Source organism: Salmo salar, chromosome 10 (assembly GCF_965601325.2).
Source record: "Salmo salar chromosome 10, fSalSal1, whole genome shotgun sequence".
Lineage (NCBI taxonomy): Eukaryota > Metazoa > Chordata > Actinopteri > Salmoniformes > Salmonidae > Salmo > Salmo salar.
The window spans coordinates 125,462,219-125,485,096 of record NC_138300.1 but is presented as its reverse complement, the minus strand read 5'-3'; the positions used below and the strand labels follow the sequence as shown (position 1 = coordinate 125,485,096).

The window sequence follows — 22,878 nt, the reverse complement described above, 5'->3', positions numbered from 1 at the left end:
TCTACAGTATATCAGTATCTACAGTATCTACAGTATATCAGTATCTATAGTATCTATAGTATCTACAGTATATCAGTATCTATAGTATCTACAGTATCTACAGTATATCAGTATCTATAGTATCTACTGTATCTATAGTATCTACAGGATCTACAGTATCTACAGTATATCAGTATCTACAGTATCTACACTATCTACAGTATATCAGTATCTACAGTATCTACAGTATCTATAGTATCTACAGTATCTATAGTATCTATATCTCAGTATCTATAGTATCTACAGTATCTATAGTATCTACAGTATATCAGTATCTACAGTATCTACAGTATCTACAGTATCTCAGTATCTATAGTATCTATAGTATCTACAGTATCTACAGTATCTACAGTATAACAGTATCTATAGTATCTACAGTATATCAGTATCTATAGTATCTACAGTATCTACAGTATCTATAGTATATCAGTATCTATAGTATCTACAGTATATACAGTATATCAGTATCTATAGTATCTATAGTATCTATAGTATCTCAGTATCTCAGTATCTATAGTATCTATAGTATCTACAGTATATCAGTATCTACAGTATCTACAGTATCTACAGTATCTATAGTATCTATAGTATCTACAGTATATCAGTATCTATAGTATCTATAATATCTATAGTATCTACAGTATATCAGTATCTATAGTATCTATAGTATCTACAGTATATCAGTATCTATAGTATCTACAGTATCTACAGTATCTCAGTATCTATAGTATCTATAGTATCTCAGTATCTACAGTATCTCAGTATCTACAGTATCTACAGTATATCAGTATCTCAGTATCTACAGTATCTACAGTATATCAGTATCTACAGTATATCAGTATCTACAGTATCTATAGTATCTACAGTATCTACAGTATCTATAGTATCTATAGTATCTACAGTATCTACAGTATCTACAGTATATCAGTATCTATAGTATCTACAGTATATCAGTATCTAAAGTATCTATAGTATCTATAGTATCTACAGTATCTACAGTATATCAGTATCTATAGTATGTATCGTATCTATAGTATCTACAGTATATCAGTATCTATAGTATCTATAGCATCTACAGTATCTTCAGTATATCAGTATCTATAGTATCTACAGTATCTATAGTATATCAGTATCTATAGTATCTATAGTATATCAGTATCTATAGTATCTATGGTATCTACAGTATCTACAGTATCTATAGTATCTACAGTATCTATAGTATCTCAGTATCTATAGTATCTATAGTATCTACAGTATCTCAGTATCTATAGTATCTATAGTATCTCAGTATCTACAGTATCTCAGTATCTACAGTATCTATATTATCTATAGTATCTATAGTATCTACAGTATCTATAGTATCTACAGTATCTATAGTATCTATAGTAACAACAGTATCTACAGTATATACAGTATATCAGTATCTACAGTATCTATAGTATCTACAGTATCTATAGTATCAATAGTATCTATAGTACCTACAGTATCTACAGCTCTCAGTATCTATAGTATCTACAGTATCTATAGTATCTACAGTCTCTCAGTATCTATAGTATCTACAGTATCTATATTATCTATAGTATCTACAGTATCTATAGTATCTACAGTATCTATAGTATCTATAGTATCTACAGTATCTATAGTATATACAGTATCTACAGTATCTATAGTATCTATAGTATCTATAGTATCTATAGTACCTACAGTATCTACAGTATCTACAGTATCTATAGTATCTACAGTATCTATAGTATCTACAGTATATCAGCATCTATAGTATCTACAGTATATCAGTATCTATAGTATCTACAATATATCAGTATCTATAGTATCTACAGTATCTACAGTATATCAGTATCTATAGTATCTATAGTATCTCAGTATCTACAGTATATCAGTATCTACAGTATCTACAGTATATCAGTATCTACAGTATCTATAGTATCTACAGTATATCAGTATCTACAGTATATCAGTATCTATAGTATCTAGAGTATCTACAGTATCTATAGTATCTATAGTATCTACAGTATATCAGTATCTATAGTATCTACAGTATCTACAGTATATCAGTATCTACAGTATCTACAGTATCTACAGTATATCAGTATCTACAGTATCTATAGTATCCATAGTATCTACAGTATATCAGTATCTATAGTATCTACAGTATCTACAGTATATCAGTATCTACAGTATCTACAGTATATCAGTATCTATAGTATCTATAGTATCTACAGTATATCAGTATCTATAGTATCTACAGTATCTACAGTATATCAGTATCTATAGTATCTACTGTATCTATAGTATCTACACTATCTACAGTATCTACAGTATATCAGTATCTACAGTATCTACACTATCTACAGTATATCAGTATCTACAGTATCTACAGTATCTATAGTATCTACAGTATCTATAGTATCTATATCTCAGTATCTATAGTATCTACAGTATCTATAGTATCTACAGTATATCAGTATCTACAGTATATCAGTATCTACAGTATCTACAGTATCTCAGTATCTATAGTATCTATAGTATCTACAGTATCTATAGTATCTACAGTATATCAGTATCTATAGTATCTACAGTATATCAGTATCTATAGTATCTACAGTATCTACAGTATCTATAGTATATCAGTATCTATAGTATCTACAGTATATACAGTATATCAGTATCTATAGTATCTATAGTATCTCAGTATCTCAGTATCTATAGTATCTAGAGTATCTACAGTATCTACAGTATCTACAGTATATCAGTATCTATAGTATCTACAGTATATCAGTATCTATAGTATCTACAGTATCTACAGTATCTATAGTATATCAGTATCTAAAGAATCTATAGTATCTATAGTATCTACAGTATCTACAGTATATAAATATCTATAGTATCTATAGTATCTACAGTATATCAGTATCTATAGTATCTACAGTATCTATAGTATCTCAGTATCTACAGTATCTATAGTATCTACAGTATCTATATTATCTATATTATCTATAGTATCTACAGTATCTATAGTATCACAGTATCACAGTATCTACAGTAACTACAGTAACTACAGTATCTACAGTATCTACAGTATCTATAGTATCTATAGTATCTATAGTATCTACAGTATCACAGTATCTACAGTATCTACAGTATCTACAGTATCTATAGTATCTACAGTATCTACAGTATCTATAGCATCTACAGTATCTATAGTATCTACAGTAACTATAGTATATCAGTATCTACAGTATCTATAGTATCTATAGTATATCAGTATCTACAGTATCTATAGTATCTATAGTATCTACAGTATCTATAGTATCTACAGTATCTATAGTATCTACAGTATCTCAGTATCTATCTATAGTATCTATAGTATCTACAGTATCTATAGTATCTATAGTATCTATAGTATCTACAGTAACTATAGTATATCAGTATCTACAGTATCTATAGTATCTATAGTATCTATAGTATCTACGGTATCTATAGTATCTACAGTATCTATAGTATCTACAGTATATCAGTATCTATAGTATCTACAGTATCTACAGTATCTACATTATCTACAGTATCTACAGTATATCAGTATCTATAGTATCTACAGTAACTACAGTATATCAGTATCTATAGTATCTACAGTATCTACATTATCTACAGTATCTACAGTAACCACAGTATATCAGTATCTATAGTATCTACAGTAACTACAGTATATCAGTATCTACAGTATCTATAGTATCTATAGTATCTACAGTATATCAGTATCTACAGTATCTACAGTATATCAGTATCTATAGTATCTATAGTATCTATAGTATCTACAGTATATCAGTATCTATAGTATCTACAGGATCTACATTATCTACAGTATCTATAGTATCTATAGTATCTACAGTAACTACAGTATATCAGTATCTATAGTATCTATAGTATCTATAGTATCTACAGTATATCAGTATCTATAGTATCTACATTATCTACAGTATATCAGTATGTACAGTATCTACAGTATATCAGTATCTATAGTATCTACAGTATATCAGTATCTATAGTATCTACAGTATCTATAGTATCTACAGTATATCAGTAACTATAGTATCTATAGTATCTACAGTATATCAGTATCTACAGTATCTACAGTATATCAGTATCTACAGTATATCAGTATCTACAGTATCTACAGTATATCAGTATCTATAGTATCTACAGTATCTTTAGTGTCTATATTATATCAGCCTTCCCTGTAGCTCAGTTGGTAGAGCATGGTGTTTGCAACACCAGGGTTGTGGGTTCGATTCCCACGGGGGGCCAGCACAGATTAAAAAAAAATGTATGAAATGTATGAAATTGTATGAAATGTATGCATTCACTAGCGTAAGTCGCTCTGGATAAGAGCGTCTGCTAAATGACGTAAATGTAAATGTAAATGGCAGTATCTACAGTATCTACAGTAACTACATTATCTACAGTATCTTTAGTGTCTATAGTATCTACAGTATCTACAGTATATCAGTATCTATAGTATCTATAGTATCTACAGTATATCAGTATCTATAGTATCTACAGTATCTTTAGTGTCTATAGTGTCTACAGTATCTCAGTATCATAAGATCTTTCCACCCAACCTTTTTGTGAGATTATGATAACAACCATATGATTGTATACATAATATACTCATTTACCTCAAAGATATGGGTTGTGGTGGAAATGACAAGGTGTGTTGGAAATGACAAGGTGTGGTGGAAATGACAAGGTGTGGTGGAAATGACAAGGTGTGTTGGAAATGACAAGGTGTGGTTGAAATTACAAGGTGTGGTTGAAATGACAAGGTGTGGTGGAAATGACAAGGTGTGTTGGAAATGACAAGGTGTGGTTGAAATGACAAGGTGTGGTGGAAATGACAAGGTGTGGTGGAAATGACAAGGTGTGTTGGAAATGACAAGGTGTGTTGGAAATGACAAGGTGTGGTGGAAATTACAAGGTGTGTTGGAAATGACAAGGTGTGGTGGAAATGACAAGGTGTGGTTGAAATTACAAGGTGTGGTGGAAATGACATCTATGTAAATAAAAAAACGTATGAAAACAATATTTTATTGCAAACATTTTTGAACAACAACCATCGTTAAACATTTAATTAATATATGACAAAGTAAGATTCCAAAACACTGTAACTAGCACCTTGTCAACATGAGAACAATGTGTTGTCCTTGACTACACTTAGACGCTACAACTAGACATGTTGGCACCTATATATATATATATATATATATATATATATATATAGAACGAAGAGTTCATTGAGAGCCACACATGTTTTATTTAATGTATGATTTCATGCCCTGCTTTGTATGTACTGTATAGTGAGTTTCCAAGTGTATCTAAGGCATAGAAAGAGGGCTAAATTCCTCCCAGACCAAGGCATCCAGCTCCATGAGCCTTTTGGTTACTGGATGGGGCTCAGGGACAAGGCATCCAGCTCCATGTGCTGTTTGGGGCTCAGGGACAAGGCATCCAGCTCCATGAGCCTTTTGGTTACTGGATGGAGCTCAGGGACAAGGCATCCAGCTCCATGTGCTGTATGGAGCTCAGGGACAAGGCATCCAGCTCCATGTGCTGTTTGGTTACTGGATGGGGCTCAGGGACAAGCCATCCAGCTCCATGTGCTGTATGGAGCTCAGGGACAAGGCATCCAGCTCCATGTGCTGTTTGGAGCTCAGGGACAAGGCATCCAGCTCCATGTGCTGTTTGGTTACTGGATGGGGCTCAGGGACAAGGCATCCAGCTCCATGTGCCTTTTAGTTACTGGATGGAGCTCAGGGACAAGGCATCCAGCTCCATGTGCTGTTTGGTTACTGGATGGGGCTCAGGGACAAGGCATCCAGCTCCATGTGCTGTTTGGAGCTCAGGGACAAGGCATCCAGCTCCATGTGCTGTTTGGTTACTGGATGGGGCTCAGGGACAAGGCATCCAGCTCCATGTGCTGTTTGGTTACTGGATGGGGCTCAGGGACAAGGCATCCAGCTCCATGTGCTGTTTGGTTACTGGATGGAGCTCAGGGACAAGGCATCCAGCTCCATGTGCTGTTTGGGGCTCAGGGACAAGGCATCCAGCTCCATGAGCCTTTTGGTTACTGGATGGAGCTCAGGGACAAGTCCAAACACATGCAGTGGTCTTTACCGTATAATGTCGTCTCTCATCGGCCCCCAAAAAAACCGCTGAGGGCCAACGCGACTCATGGTTTTCACAAGAGCACCCCTCTCCGCGTGAACGTTTTGCACGATACCAGGGTAAACGTCCTGATCATACTCCACCACTTTCCAATCAATGCTTCACTTAGCTCTTCAATGGGCTGGACGGTGCTTTGAGATGTGTTGAATTCTCCATCTCGGTCTGCCTCTGTTTTTTCAACCAGAGTCATAGTCTGTGGGCTGAAACAGCCGCAGTGATGTGGAAAGGAACAGAAGCAACTGAGTATCCGCTAAGTTATCTCCCCTGGACTGTCGGTGACCATCTGGAAACACAGGAAATTCACAAAGTTATGCACATTCGGAATATGTAATGATAGCATAGTCGAGTGATACATAGTGTAGTGATAATACGTTTGTATAGCAAACGTGAGATTTGACATAAAATAACCCACCACTATTACCTGGTGTATCTTCATTGTGATCCAGTAGGAGGTTCCCCATGTTCTCTGTCTCCTCCTCTGAGATATGTAAGAGCTTGATAGCTGACAGTTCCTCAAATACAGTTTTTTTTTCTTCTTCCATTTGGGAGGTCCTTGTCTTGGGTCGTTTCACAGCTGCTCCTACCCCATCAGCCTTTTACATGTCCGGCTTCTAGGAAATTACACGTGACTCTCTGGAAGCCCATTTCAAAGGGAAGGGTGGAGAGAGATAGTAGAACTTATTATTTCGATCTATACTGGGTTGTAGGCCCATCACTCACAAAGTGTACAGCAGTAGCCCAATGGGCAGAGCTCAAGGAAGTAGGCCCGTGTTTTTGAGAGATGGGCCCAGATAGCAGCGGGGTCATGCCGCATAGAAGAGCTCAGTGAGCAAAGTGAAAACGGTATAATTTGTGGTAATATCCAACACAGGTGTGGAGGGTCACCTGCTTGTGAGAATCACCAAAGTGAAGTGCCTGGATTTCACTGGTGTATTTACACATTTAGTTCTCTGTAAAGTCAATATGCACGCTGATCTCCTCTTTCCCCAGATTATCTTTTGATTCTCTCCGTTTGGAGTATTGGTGTCGAATGTTGTACACACGTGTTTCCCCAACTTCTCTTTCAATCCTTTTGGAGAAGTCCTCCAGTAGAATCTGCAGTGTGCCACATACCTTTTCTTTAACTGTCAGATGTACAGTGAGCTTCTCCATGTTCCCCTCTTTGTTTTTCTTCTCTCCCTCTCTTCAGATTTGTTTTTCCAGCTCAAACCACCATGTCTACTCAGCAGCATCAAAGTCAGATGTTTTAAGCTATTTTTGCTTGGCAAAGGGAGAACTCTGTTTACATGCACTCTTTCTTCAGGTTCTGACAGCACAGAGACTCAATAAGGTTCTGACAGCACAAAGACTCAATAAGGTTCTGACAGCACAGAGACTCAATAAGGTTCTCACAGCACAGAGACTCAATAAGGTTCTGACGGCACAGAGACTCAATAAGGTTCTCACAGCACAGAGACTCAATAAGGTTCTGACAGCACAGAGATTCAATAAGGTTCTCACAGCACAAAGACTCAATAAGGTTCTCACAGCACAAAGACTCAATAAGGTTCTGACGGCACAGAGACTCAATAAGGTTCTCACAGCACAGAGACTCAATAAGGTTCTCACAGCACAGAGACTCAATAAGGTTCTGACAGCACAGAGACTCAATAAGGTTCTGACAGCACAAAGACTCAATAAGGTTCTCACTTCACAGAGACTCAATAAGGTTCTGACAGCACAAAGACTCAATAAGGTTCTGACAGCACAGAGACTCAATAAGGTTCTGACAGCACAGAGACTCAATAAGGTTTTCAATGTTGTTGCAGCGGATCATTTTGTGATGCTGTAGTTTGTCCGCCATGAACTTGAGTTTAGCGTGGGTTTTGCAGAGACATGTGTCCCAATCTTGGACTGCTGGCTTGACAACGCAAAAAGGATGTATTTTGCTGAATTCACAGGAGGACATTTTTATCTCTGAATATTCCCTCTTAAACTTCTGATAAAGGTTCTGAATTGTGCCATTCAAAAAGCGCTTCTGCTTTTTTTCTTCTCGTTCCTCGTTAGTGTTTCCTTTTCCCCTGTTGTTGCTCTGCTGTTGTCATCATGTTCGTAGAATCTAGTGATTTTCTCTTCTGGGACTGTGCTGATTCTGTTACACTGATTTTTCCTGGAGTATTGAAGACTTGATGGCCTGTTTTCACTTTCCCTCAATGATTTTGCTGAAAATCAACATTTTCTGTTCGCATTTTGAAACAATAAAATCCTTCTCAAGTTCTTTGGAGTTCCCTTCATTTACTGTTTTGTCTTTGTCTTTGTCTTTGGGGAATCTTGTCTCTCCATTTTGTTCATCAGTCGATCATACTTTTTTTTGGGATTTCTCAGCTTTCCGTAAAGCATTATCAAGTTTGACATTTGTCATACTAAGATATCTCTATGCTTTTGAGCGACCTCTTTGAGCCTTTTTCCTTCCAGCAAGTATTCGACTTCTCATTCCAGACGATGAGGAAGGGGTATCAGGGAGTGCATCAAGGGCAGGAAAGTCAGGGGCAGGAAAGTCAGGGGCAGGTAAGTCAGGGACAGGTAAGTCAGGGACAGGAAAGTCAGGGACAGGTAAGTCAGGGACAGGTAAGTCAGGGACAGGAAAGTCAGGGACAGGTAAGTCAGGGACAGGTAAGTCAGGGACAGGTAGGTTTGGGGCAGGTAAGTCAGGGACAGGTAGGTTTGGGGCAGGTAAGTCAGGGACAGGTAAGTCAGGGACAGGTAAGTCAGGGACAGGAAAGTCAGGGACAGGTAAGTCAGGGACAGGTAAGTCAGGGACAGGTAAGTCAGGGACAGGTAAGTCAGGGACAGGAAAGTCAGGGACAGGTAAGTCAGGGACAGGAAGGTCAGGGACAGGTAGGTTTGGGGCAGGTATGTTGGCTTCATGTTCTGGCTGCAAGTCATCTGGTGACTGAGGTGGTGTGGTGCCTGATGGGTAGGTCTCCATCTGGTGACTGAGGTGGTGTGGTGCCTGATGGGTAGGTCTCCATCTGGTGACTGAGGTGGTGTGGTGCCTGATGGGTAGGTCTCCATCTGGTGACTGAGGTGGTGTGGTGCCTGATGGGTAGGTCTCCATCTGGTGACTGAGGTGGTGTGGTGCCTGATGGGTAGGTCTCCATCTGGTGACTGAGGTGGTGTGGTGCCTGATGGGTAGGTCTCCATCTGGTGACTGAGGTGGTGTGGTGCCTGATGGGTAGGTCTCCATCTGGTGACTGAGGTGGTGTGGTGCCTGATGGGTAGGTCTCCATGCTACTGTTCTCTTTAAAGTCTGTCTTCTATTCCGTTGGTTGCATTTCCATTTCCATCTCTTGTTTCTTTGTTGTCGCTTTGTAAGCTCAGACTCAGACTGTGGCTCAGTTGGTAGAGCATGGTGTTTGTAACGCCAGGGTTGTGGGTTCGATTCCCATGGGGGACCAGTACGGGGAGAAAAAAAAAAAATGTATGAAATGTATGCATTCACTACTGTAAGTCGCTTTGGATAAGAGCGTCTGCTAAATGACTAAAATGTAAAAGATAGATTTCACTTCTTCCTTCTCTGTTTTCTTCCAGCATCTCTTCCTGTCTTTTTGCAGATGTTCCTGGTATCGTATAGGATCATTTTTTATTTTGTTTCTATATGTCTGTGACCTCTGTGCTGTTTTATGTGGTATCTTCTAAAAATAAAGACAAATACTACTTAGTTTTCAACTTGTGCACACCTTGGAACATTTTCTAGAATAAATGAATTTAAAACATGATTAAATAAGCCTAAAGTTTAAAAAAAAGTAAAGTAAAAACGAATAATATAATAGATTTTTGTCATTACCACCACTTTCTGTCATTTCCACCACACTTAAGTTTGTGATGGAAATGAATGTGATGGAAATGACACTACTACAGTTTCCGGAGAAAATTGACAGGCTGCTTAACATGCTTTGGTTAGTTCACACAAAACACATAAAATATTAAAAGAATTCAACATTTCTACCACAAATGAAAGAAATTATAGCCTGTTTGGAAATGACTGACAATTAAAATATTCTCTACACAAGCAATACTTACCTTGATTTATTAATGTTTTCTCATAGAAAAACATAGTAGAAGCTTAAAAGTCTGGGTCAGGGACAAGGGCAAAATAGTGAAATTGAAGTATAAAATGCATCTGAAAAGTAGCTAAAGTACTTGATAGAGAGGTGTTTAAAAAAGTCTGGGGTGATTCCAGTGTGAACTTAAAATACAATTTTTATTTTATTTTGTATAAAACCCCAACATATACCTGAGGAAAAAGAACTGCCAGTAGTTGCAGAATCTATAGTATCTATAGTATTTACAGTATCTACAGTATATATATCTACAGTATCTATAGTATCTATAGTATCTACAGTATCTACAGTATATATATCTACAGTATCTATAGTATCTACAGTATCTACAGTATATATATCTACAGTATCTACAGAATCTATAGTATCTATAGTATATATATCTACAGTATCTATAGTATTTACAGAATCTATAGTATCTACAGTATCTACAGTATATATATCTACAGTATCTATAGTATTTACAGAATCTATAGTATATATATCTACATTATCTACAGAATCTATAGTGTATATATATCTATATTATCTACAGTATCTACAGTATCTATAGTATATATATCTATAGTATTTAGAGTATCTATAGTATATATATCTACATTATCTACAGCATCTACAGTATCTATAGTATTTAAAGTATCTATAATATATATATATACATTATCTACAGTATCTACAGTATATCAGTATCTATAGTCTCTATAGTATCTATAGTATCGACAGTATCTACAGTATCTACAGTATCTACAGTATCTATAGTATCTCAGTATCTACAGTATCTATAGTATCTCAGTATCTACAGTATCTATAGTATCTCAGTATCTACAGTATCTACAGTATCTCAGTATCTACAGTATCTATAGTATCTACAGTATCTACAGTATCTACAGTATCTCAGTATCTACAGTATCTCAGTATCTACAGTATCTATAGTATCTCAGTATCTACAGTATGTCAGTATCTACAGGATCACATTATCTACAGTTTCAACAGTCTTTACATTATCCCAGTATCTTCATCCTCCTCCCCTTCACAACTGCAGATGTTAACAATTCATTAATTGTTTGGTTGATTGATTGGTTCATTAGTTGATTGATCACTCACTCTTGCCCCTGTTGTGGGTGTTGCAATAGTTGATGCAGCATCTGGCTCTGTTGCAGGTCCTGGCAACTCCCACTGGAGGTGGGACCAATGGGGTACTGCGTGATCATTGGCTCAGGCTTTAGGTACATGTCCCGGTGCATGTTTGGATAGCCGTGGCCGTGCGGGGGGAGCGGCGGCGAGGTCATGTGACACATGTTCTCTGGTGTCATGGTCCTCAGCATGTGAGTGTCTGGAAGACAGGGAGAAAGACAGGAAGGAAGACAGGATGAAAGGGAGGAAGACAGGAAGACAGGGAGGAAGACAGGGAGAAAGACGGGAGGAAGACAGGGAGAAAGACAGGGAGGAAGACAGGAAGACAGGGAGGAACACAGGAAGACAGGGAGGAAGACAGGAAGGAAGACAGGGAGGAAGACAGGAAGACAAGGAGGAAGACAGGGAGGAAGACAGGAAGACAGGGAGGAAGACAGGAAGGAAGACAGGAAGGAAGACAGGGAGGAAGACAGGGAGGAAGACAGGGAGGAAGACAGGGAGGAAGACAGGATGAAAGGGAGGAAGACAGGAAGAAAGACGGGAGGAAGACAGGAAGACAGGGAGGAAGACAGGAAGACAGGGAGGAACACAGGAAGGAAGACAGGAAGGAAGACAGGAAGGAAGACAGGGAGGAAGACAGGGAGGAAGACAGGAAGACAAGGAGGAAGACAGGAAGACAGGGAGGAAGACAGGGAGAAGGACAGGGAGGAAGACAGGAAGACAGGGAGAAAGACAGGGAGGAAGACAGGAAGGAAGACAGGAAGACAGGGAGGAAGACAGGGAGAAGGACAGGGAGGAAGACAGGAAGACAGGGAGAAAGACAGGGAGGAAGACAGGAAGACAGGGAGGAAGACAGGAAGACAGGGAGGAAGACAGGGAGAAGGACAGGAAGGAAGACATTTTTATGCAGTATTATCAAGTTCTGACTGTTCTGATCATCATACTGTATCATCTGATGATACAGTGCCTTAGACCGCTGTGCCTTCGGAAAGTATTCAGGCACCTTGACTTTTTCCACATTTTGTTACATTATGGCCTTATTCTAAAATTGATTACTATACACACAATACTCCATAATGACAAAGCAAAAATAGGTTTTAAGACATTTTTGTCCCCAAGAACACAGTGGCCTCCATCATTCTTAAATGGAAGAAGTTTGGAACCACCAAGACTCTTCCTTAGAGCTGGCCGCCCGGCCAAACTGAGCAATCGGGGGAGATGGGCCTTGGTCAGGGAGTTGACCAAGAACCTGATGGTTCCTCTGTGGAGATGGGAGAACCTTTCAGAAGGACAACCATCTCTGCAGCACTCCACCAATCAGGCCTTTATGGTAGAGTGACCAGACGGAAGCCACTCCTCAGTAAAAGGCTCATGACAGCCCGCTTGGAGTTTGCCAAAAGGCACCTAAAGACTCTCAGACCATGAGAAACAAGATTTAACTCCTTGGCCTGAATGTCTAGTGTCATTTCTGGACGAAATCTGACCTCATCCCTACGGTGAAGCATGGTGGTGGCAGCATCATGCTGTGGGAATGTTTTTCAACGGCAGGGACTGGGAGACTAGTCAGGGTCGAGGCAATGATGAACGGAGCAAAGTACAGAGAGATCCTTGATGAAAACATGCTCCAGAGCGCTCAGGACCTCAGACTGGGGCGAAGGTTCACCTTCTAACAGGACAACGACCCTAAGCACACAGCCAAGACAACGCAGGAGTGGCTTCGGGACAAGTCTCTGAATATCCTTGAGTGGCCCAGCCAGAGCCTGGCCTTCAACCCGATCAAACATCTCTGGAGAGACCTGAAAATAACTGTGCAGCGACGCTCCCCATCCAACCTGACAGAGCTTGAGAGGATCTGCAGAGAAGAATGGGAGAATCTCCCCAAATACAGGTGTGCCAAGCTTGTAGCATCATACCCAGGAAGACTCAAGGCTGTAATCGCTGCCAAAGGTGCTTCAACAAAGTACTGAGTAAAGGGTCTGAATATTTAGGTAAATGTGATATTTCCGTTTTTTCTTTTTAATCAATTAGCAACAATTCTGAAAACCTGTGCTTTGCTTTGTCATTATGCGGTATTGTGTTTAGATTGATGAGGAAAAAAAATACAATGTATTCCATTTTAGAATAAGGCTGTGACGTAACAAAATGTGGAAAAAGTCAAGGGGTCTGAATACTCTCCGAAGGCACTGTCCATAAACATGTATGTGTATATACAATAGAAGTTCCTAGTCGTGGTTTTCACTTAGTCTGATAACTTGACCCAAATACACTGAAGACAGACCCAGGATCAAACCAGGGTTCCTACCCTGATTATCACTTAGTCTGATAACTTTGGAAGACCCAAATACACTGAAGACAGACACCGGGTCAAACCAGCGTTCTTTGTCCAGTGTATTTGATGTTTATGAACGCTACTATTGATAATCTGTGGTCAGGTTCCCATACAATATTTTACCAGGAAAACCCTCAGATGACCCAGTATTGTAATAGCTGTGAGTGTGACCCTCCCCTCCATTAAGATACAGTGCCATCAGAAAGTATTCATACCCTTTCACTTATTCCACATGTTGTGTTACAGCCTGAATTCAAAAATGGATCAAATATATTTATTTCCTCACCTATCTACACACAATACCACATAATGACCCCTGAGTCAATACATGTTAGAATCACCTTTGACAGCGATTACAGCTGTGAGTCTTTCTGGGTAAAGTCTCTATGAGCTTTGCACACCTGGATTGTACAATATTTGCACAATATTCTTGAAATAATTATTCAAGCTCTGTGAAGTTGGTTGTTGATCATTGCTAGAAAACTATTTTCTAGTCTTGCCATAGATTTTCAAGACGATTTTAAGTCAAAACTGTAACTAGGCCACTCAGGAATATTCAATGTTGTCTTGGTAAGCAACTCCAGTGTATAGTGTATTTGACCATGTGTTTTAGGTTATTGTCCTGCTGAAAGGTGAATTTGTCTCCCAGTGTCTGTTGGAAAGCAGACTGAACCAGGTTTTCCTCTAGGATTTTGGCTGTGCTTAGCTCTATGCCATTTATTTCTATCCTAAAAACTCCTTGGTCCTTGCCGATGACAAGCATACCCATAACATGATGCAGCCACCACCATGCTTGAAAATATGAAGCGTGATACATCGTTCAAAGTGTAATTAATAACTTCTCCATGCTCAAAGGGATGTTCAATGTCTGCTTTTTATTTTATTTATTTTCTCTTTTATTTCACCTTTATTTAAACAGGTAGGCTAGTTGAGAACAAGTTCTTATTTACAATTGCGACCTTGCCAAGATAAAGCAAAGCAGTGCGACAAAAACAACAACACAGAGTTACACATGGAATAAAACAAATGTACAGTCAATAACACAATAGAAAAAGTCTAATTACAATTTAGCAAATTAACACTGGAGTGATAGATCTGCAGAAGATGATGTGTGATTTTTGCAATTCATTCCAGTCATTGGCAGCAGAGAACTGGAAGGAAAGGCTGCCAAAGGAGGTGTTGGCTTTGGGGATGACCAGTGAGATATACCTGCTGGAGCGAGTGCTACGGGTGGGTGTTGTTATCGTGACCAGTGAGCTGAGATAAGGCGGAGCTTTACCTAGCAAAGACTTATAGATGACCTGGAGCCAGTGGGTCTGGAGACGAATATGTAGCGAGGGCCAGCCGACGAGAGCATACAGGTCGCAGTGGTTGGTGGTAAAAGGGGCTTTGGTGACAAAACGGATGGCACTGTGATGGACTGCATCCAGTTTGCTGAGTAGAGTATTGGAAGCTATTTTGTAGATGACATCGCCAAAGTTAAGGATCGGCAGGATAGTCAGTTTTACTAGGGTAAGTTTGGCGGCGTGAGTGAAGGATGCTTTGTTGCGAAATAGGAAGCCGATTCTAGATTTGATTTTGGATTGGAGTTGTTTAATATGAGTCTGGAGGGAGAGTTTACAGTCTAACCATACACTTAAATATTCTAAGTCATGATTTTTTTTACCAATAGGTGCCCTTCTTTGCGAGGCATCGGAAAACCTCCCTGGTCTTTGTGGTTACATCTGTGTTTGAAATTCACTGCTGGACTGAGGGACCTTCCAGATAATTGTAACACTATTATTGGACACAGAGTGAGTCCATGACACTTATGTGACTTTTTACTCCTAAACGCATTTAGGGTTGCCACAACAAAGGAGTTGAATACTTACTGTCACGACTTCGGCCGAAGTCGATGCCTCTCCTTGTTCGGGCGGTGTTCGGCGGTCGACGTCACCCGGTCTTCTAGCCATCGCCGATCCATTTTCCATTTGTTTTGTCTCGTTGTCCTACACACCTGGTTTTCATTTCCCAATTACTGGTCATGTATTTAACCCTCTGTTTCCCCCATGTCTTCGTGTGTGATTGTTATTTTTTTCAGGTCGTTATGTTCCGGCTGGTTTGTACCGGCTGCTGTTTATCACCCATGCTTTGTGGTAACCGTTTCACACTTTGTAAATTGTTTACTTTGTGCTGTTGAGTTAAGTGCGTTGTTTCACTCATCTCTGGTCTCCTGCGCCTGACTTCATACACCAGCTACACCCACCAACCTGACACTTATTGACTCAAGACATTTCAGCTTTTACTTTTTTAATTAAGTTGTAAACATTTCTAAAAACATAAATCTAAATCTAAATGTAATACATGTTAAATTCAGGCTGTAACACAACAAAATGTGGAAAAAAAGTCAAAAGGGTGTGAATACATTCTGAAGGCACTGTGTATATCCAATAAAAATACAGTGCTATCATATTTCATTCTGTCTCATCTAGTGTGTAATCAGGCCAGGTTCCCTCCACCTTAGGCTAATGGTATGTTCCATTGTTCCTTCCTGGAGCTCTGCCAATCAGATAAGACCTTCCACACCTAGTCACTGATGGCAAAGACCAACACGGGTGTGTGTGTGAGGGGCAGGACGTAAAGAACATTGTTTTGACACACGTAGACTGCTTGTGTTGCCTACTACAACTTGCGTTGGAATGCAGAAAGATACATATAATTTCAGTGAGAAATATACTGTAGGTAATCCAGCTATTATGCGAACAATTTCAGAGTTCCATCAAGTATTTAACATAGAAGCCCACGTGCAAAAAATATTACAGTTTACAATAGAATACTATAGTACTTAATATAGAATACTGTAGTAAACTGTAGTATACTGTAGAATACTATACTCCCTGCTGTAGTATTCCTCAATCGTGTAGTACTTATTATCTCATTTTGTTGTATAGTGTATAATACTACTGTATACTACACACTAATATCCCTCAATCATGTGTAGCACTTACTATACTACAGTAATGTCAGCAAAAACAGTACAGTGTCCACAAAAACACTACAGTTTAACTATAGTAACACTACAGTATTTAATTTGCATATACCCCATATCCCCATTTGTGCCGCCAATGAGTGAGAAACCTACATGCCAAGTATAGACCATATATTTTGTTTTCCTACAGCTTGTAGAAAAGAGCCGAAGTATCTGACTCCAGGATTACCTAATTAAAGGTTATGGAAAATGTTGTCACGCCCTGGCCATAGAGAGGAGTTTTATTCTCTATTTTGGTTAGGCCAGGGTGTGACTAGGGTGGGCATTCTATGTCCTTTTTTTCTATGTTTTTGTATTTCTTTGTTTTGGCCTGGTACGGCTCTCAATCAGGGACAGCTGTACATCGTTGTCGCTGATTGGGAGCCATATTTAGGCAGCCTGTTTTCCTTTGGGTTTTGTGGGTGGTTTATTTCTGTTTAGTATATCTTACCAGACAGAACTGTTTAGCTGTTGCACTTTGGGTTTTTGATTCAGTGTTCATTTCAATAAATTTCATGATGAGCACTAACCACGCTGCGCCTTGGTCTACTTCCTGCAACGGCCGTTACAAATGTACTATTTTAGTATTTGTCCAGTAGGTTTCCTCAAGGAGAAAGCTCCCACTTCTATGTCAAAACAAAAACACTATAATAAATACTACAGTAATATCTGCAGAAACACTACAATAATTACTATAGTATATAATATAGTTGTTTAACTATAGTAAATTGTAAATACTACAGTAATGTCCGCAGCAACACTACAGTAAATACTTCAGTCCGCATAAAGAGTACAGTGAATACTACAGTATAGTCCACAAAAATGTTACTCTGAATACAGTGAATACTATAGTGTATAAATATAGTAATACTACATAAATATAGTAATACTACAGTATTTATACCATTGTCTACTATTGTATTTTTCTATGTGGGAGTTTTGGAATCCATTTCATGCATTGTTGTGTAGTTATATGTTCAGTTACAGTTATATGATCTAACATGTAGATAAAGTTTAGATGAATAAATGACAGGAGTTTCTCTGGGACAAATTTATTGATTCACATTAACTAGTTAAATAAAACAAAAATGTCAATTAAACTTATTAACCAACTGTTGTTCTAACATTAAAATTAGCAGAAACAAATGATCTATTGATTTGAACAGAGCTGGAGTGGAGTGGAGTGGAGTGTGAGAGAGAGAGAGAGAGAGAGAGAGAGAGAGAGAGAGAGAGAGAGAGAGAGATGTCCCAGCCTAGAACACACCTACTGTACTTGCGTTGAGACGCCTAATGCTTCAATCACACCGATAGCGTCATTGCATTTTTTTGGTACACCGGAAGTACATTCATTTCTAATGGAATGCTGCGATAGCCTTGCAGAATAGCATTGCAGAGGCATTTACAATGCGAACGTATGCGTCAAACTGTATTCGTAGACGGCTTGACAGAAATGGTTGCAGAAGGTGAATGTTGAACTTTTGTTGTACACATCCAGATGATGCTGCGTACCATTTTGTGCAAAGACGCTGTCGGTGATCAAGGACACATAAGGATACTGCACACCAAGGTTGTGCAACCACTGTAGTGCCATACGGTCGGATGCTGAGCAGTTTCCATACCAGGCGGTGATGCAACCGGTCAGGATGCTCTCGATGGTGCAGCTGTAGAACTTTTAAGTCTAATGAAGGGGAAAAGGCGTCTTGGTGTGTTTGGATAGTTTGTTGATGATGTGGACACCAAGGAACTTGAAAATCTCAACCCGCTCCACTACAGCCCTGTCGATGAGAATAGGGGGCGTACTCGGTCCTCCTTTTCCTGTAGTCCACAATCATCTCCTTTGTCTTGATCACATTGAGGGAGAGGTTGTTGTCCTGGCAGTGTCTCTGACCTCCTCCCTATAGGCTGTCTCAACATTGTCGGTGATCAGGCCTACCACTGTTGTGTCGTCAGAAAACTTAATGATGGTGTTGGAGTTGTGCTTGGCCACGCAGTCATGGGTGAACAGGGAGTACAGGAGGGGACTGAGCACGCACCCCTGAGGGGCCCCCGTGTGAGAATTGATGAGAATTTTTTTTTTTAAATTAATTTTAGAATAAGGCTGTAACGTAACAAAATGTGAAAAAAGTCCAGGGATCTGAATACTTTCCGAATGCACTGTATCCTCCTCAATGCCATTGGATGAATCCCGGAACATATTCCAGTCTGTGCAGCAAAACAGTCCTGTAGTGTAACATCTGCTTCATCTGACCACTTCCGTATAGAGGGAGTCACTGGTACTTCCTGCTTTAGTTTTTGCTTGGACAGCGGAGTCAATCACAACCTTCCGGAGACACCTGAAACCCCACCTCTTTAAGGAATACCTGGGATAGGATAAAGTAATCCTTCTAACCCCCCCCCCCCCCCCCCATAAAAGATTTAGATGCACTATTGTAAAGTGGTTGTTCCACTGGATATCATAAGGTGAATCCACCAATTTGTAAGTCGCTCTGGATAAGAGCGTCTGCTAAATGACTTAAATGTAAATGAATCAGGAGGATAGAATTATTGTCCGATTTGCCAAATGGAGGGCGAGGGAGAGCTTTGTATGCGTCTCTGTGAGTGGAGTAAAGGTGGTCTAGAGTTTTTTTCCTCTGGTTGCACATGTGACATTCTGGTAGAAATGAGGTATAAGCGGATTTAATTTTGCCTGCATTAAAGTCCCCGGCCACTAGGAGCACCGCTTCTGGATGAGCATTTTCTTGTTTGCTAATGGCCTTATACATCTGGTTGAGAGCGGTCTTAGTGCCAGCATCGCTCTGTGGTGGTAAATAGACGGCTACGAATAGTACAGATGAGAACTCTCTTGGTAGATAGTGTGGTCTACAGCTTATCATAAGGTACTCTACCTCAGGTGAGCAATACCTCGAGACTTCCTATATATTAGACATTGCACACCAGCTGTTATTGACAAATATACACAGACCAGTACCCCCTCGTCTTACCAGACGTAGCTGTTTTGTCCTGCTGATGCACGGAAAACCCAGCCAACTGTATATTATCCGTATCGTCGTTCAGCCACATAAGATATTCCACTTTTTAATGTCCCGTTGGTAGGATAGTCTTGAACAAAGCTCGCCCAGTTTATTCTCCAGTGATTGCCCGTTGGCCAATAGAACGGATGGCAAAGGCGGGTTACCCACTCGCCGACGAATTCTCACAAGACACCCCGATCTGAGGCCCCTGTATTAATCTTCATGTGAATGACGGGGATTTGGGCCTGGTCCGGGAGAAACAGCATATCCTATCGCGGCAGACTCATTAAAGAAAAAATCTTTGTCCAGTTCGAGGTGAATAATCGCTGTTCTGATATCCAGAAGGTCTTATCCGTCATAAGAGACGGTAGCAGCAACATTATGTACAACACTGAGCTGACACATTATAGTCCTTTACCACTGAGCTGACACATTATAGTCCTTTACCACTGAGCTGACACATTATAGTCCTTTACCACTGAGCTGACACATTATAGTCCTTTACCACTGAGCTGACACATTATAGTCCTTTACCACTGAGCTGACACATTATAGTCCTTTACCACTGAGCTGACACATTATAGTCCTTTACCACTGAGCTGACACATTATAGTCCTTTACCACTGAGCTGATACATTATAGTCCTTTACCACTGAGCTGACACATTATAGTCCTTTACCACTGAGCTGACACATTATAGTCCTTTACCACTGAGCTGACACATTATAGTCCTTTACCACTGAGCTGACACATTATAGTCCTTTACCACTGAGCTGACACATTATAGTCCTTTACCACTGAGCTGACACATTATAGTCCTTTACCACTGAGCTGACACATTATAGTCCTTTACCACTGAGCTGACACATTATAGTCCTTTACCACTGAGCTGACACATTATAGTCCTTTACCACTGAGCTGACACATTATAGTCCTTTACCACTGAGCTGACACATTATAGTCCTTTACCACTGAGCTGACACATTATAGTCCTTTACCACTGAGCTGACACATTATAGTCCTTTACCACTGAGCTGACACATTATAGTCCTTTACCACTGAGCTGACACATTATAGTCCTTTACCACTGAGCTGACACATTATAGTCCTTTACCACTGAGCTGACACATTATAGTCCTTTACCACTGAGCTGACACATTATAGTCCTTTACCACTGAGCTGACACATTATAGTCCTTTACCACTGAGCTGACACATTATAGTCCTTTACCACTGAGCTGACACATTATAGTCCTTTACCACTGAGCTGACACATTATAGTCCTTTACCACTGAGCTGACACATTATAGTCCTTTACCACTGAGCTGACACATTATAGTCCTTTACCACTGAGCTGACACATTATAGTCCTTTACCACTGAGCTGACACATTATAGTCCTTTACCACTGAGCTGACACATTATAGTCCTCCACTTCCTCCATTTCTGCCTACTTATCCTGCTCCTCATTGTCCTCAACCATTTCTTGAATACCCAACCCCCTTCCCTGACTAACTCACTGACTGAGTCTAGTGTCATTTCTTATATCTGTCTCTCTCTCGTCTTTCACTCTCTCTCCATATCTACTCCGCTCTAACTCCCAACCCCAACACTATATCGTTTAGTCCATCAACCCCAACACCATATCCTTTAGTCCATCAACCCCATATCCTTTAGTCCATCAACCCCAACACCATATCCTTTAGTCCATCAACCCCAACACCATATCCTTTAGTCCATCAACCCCAACACCATATCCTTTAGTCCATCAACCCCAACACCATATCCTTTAGTCCATCAACCCCAACACCATATCCTTTAGTCCATCAACCCCAACACCATATCCTTTAGTCCATCAACCCCAACACCATATCCTTTAGTCCATCAACCCCAACACCATATCCTTTAGTCCATCAACCCCAACACCATATCCTTTAGTCCATCAACCCCAACACCATATCCTTTAGTCCATCAACCCCAACACCATATCCTTTAGTCCATCAACCCCAACACCATATCCTTTAGTCCATCAACCCCAACACCATATCCTTTAGTCCATCAACCCCAACACCATATCCTTTAGTCCATCAACCCCAACACCATATGCTTTAATCCATCAACCCCAACACCATATCCTTTAGTCCATCAACCCCAACACCATATCCTTTAGTCCATCAACCCCAACACCATATCCTTTAGTCCATCAACCCCAACACCATATCCTTTAATCCATCAACCCCAACACCATATCCTTTAGTCCATCAACCCCAACACCATATCCTTTAGTCCATCAACCCCAACACCATATCCTTTAATCCATCAACCCCAACACCATATCCTTTAATCCATCAACCCCAACCCCATATCCTTTAGTCCATCACACCCCGCCACACACCATATCCTTTAGTCCATCAACCCCAACACATATCCTTTAGTCCATCAACCCCAACACCATATCCTTTAGTCCATCAACCCCAACACCATATCCTTAGTCCATCAACACCATATCCTTTAGTCCATCAACCCCAACACCATATCCTTTAGTCCATCAACCCCAACACCATATCCTTTATCCATCAACCCCATATCGTTTAGTCCATCAACCCCAACACCATATCCTTTAGTCCATCAACACCAACACCATATCCTTTAGTCCATCAACCCCAACACCATATCCTTTAGTCCATCAACACCATATCCTTTAGTCCATCAACCCCAACACCATATCCTTTAATCCATCAACCCCAACACCATATCCTTTAATCCATCAACCCCAACACCATATCCTTTAGTCCATCAACCCCAACACCATATCCTTTAGTCCATCAACCCCAACACCATATCCTTTAGTCCATCAACCCCAACACCATATCCTTTAGTCCATCAACCCCAACACCATATCCTTTAATCCATCAACCCCAACACCATATCCTTTAGTCCATCAACCCCAACACCATATCCTTTAATCCATCAACCCCAACACCATATCCTTTATCCATCAACACCATATCCTTTAG

The 22,878-nt window shown here is 39.8% G+C and overlaps 1 protein-coding gene and 1 non-coding gene across 3 annotated transcripts in view; one reads left to right on the top strand and one right to left on the bottom strand.

Moving 5' to 3' along the window:
- Positions 1 to 22,878, bottom strand: part of myrf (myelin regulatory factor) — a 110,957-nt gene that overhangs the window by 51,263 nt on the left and 36,816 nt on the right. For both annotated transcript variants that reach the window (XM_082957477.1, XM_082957478.1), the window contains exon 5: positions 11,487 to 11,715. In XM_082957477.1, coding sequence (XP_082813603.1) covers positions 11,487 to 11,715 — 229 coding nt within the window. The remainder of the gene's footprint in view (positions 1 to 11,486; positions 11,716 to 22,878) is intronic.
- trnat-ugu (transfer RNA threonine (anticodon UGU)) lies at positions 9,645 to 9,716 on the top strand. The gene has a single exon. It is a non-coding gene; the product is annotated as a tRNA-Thr (tRNA).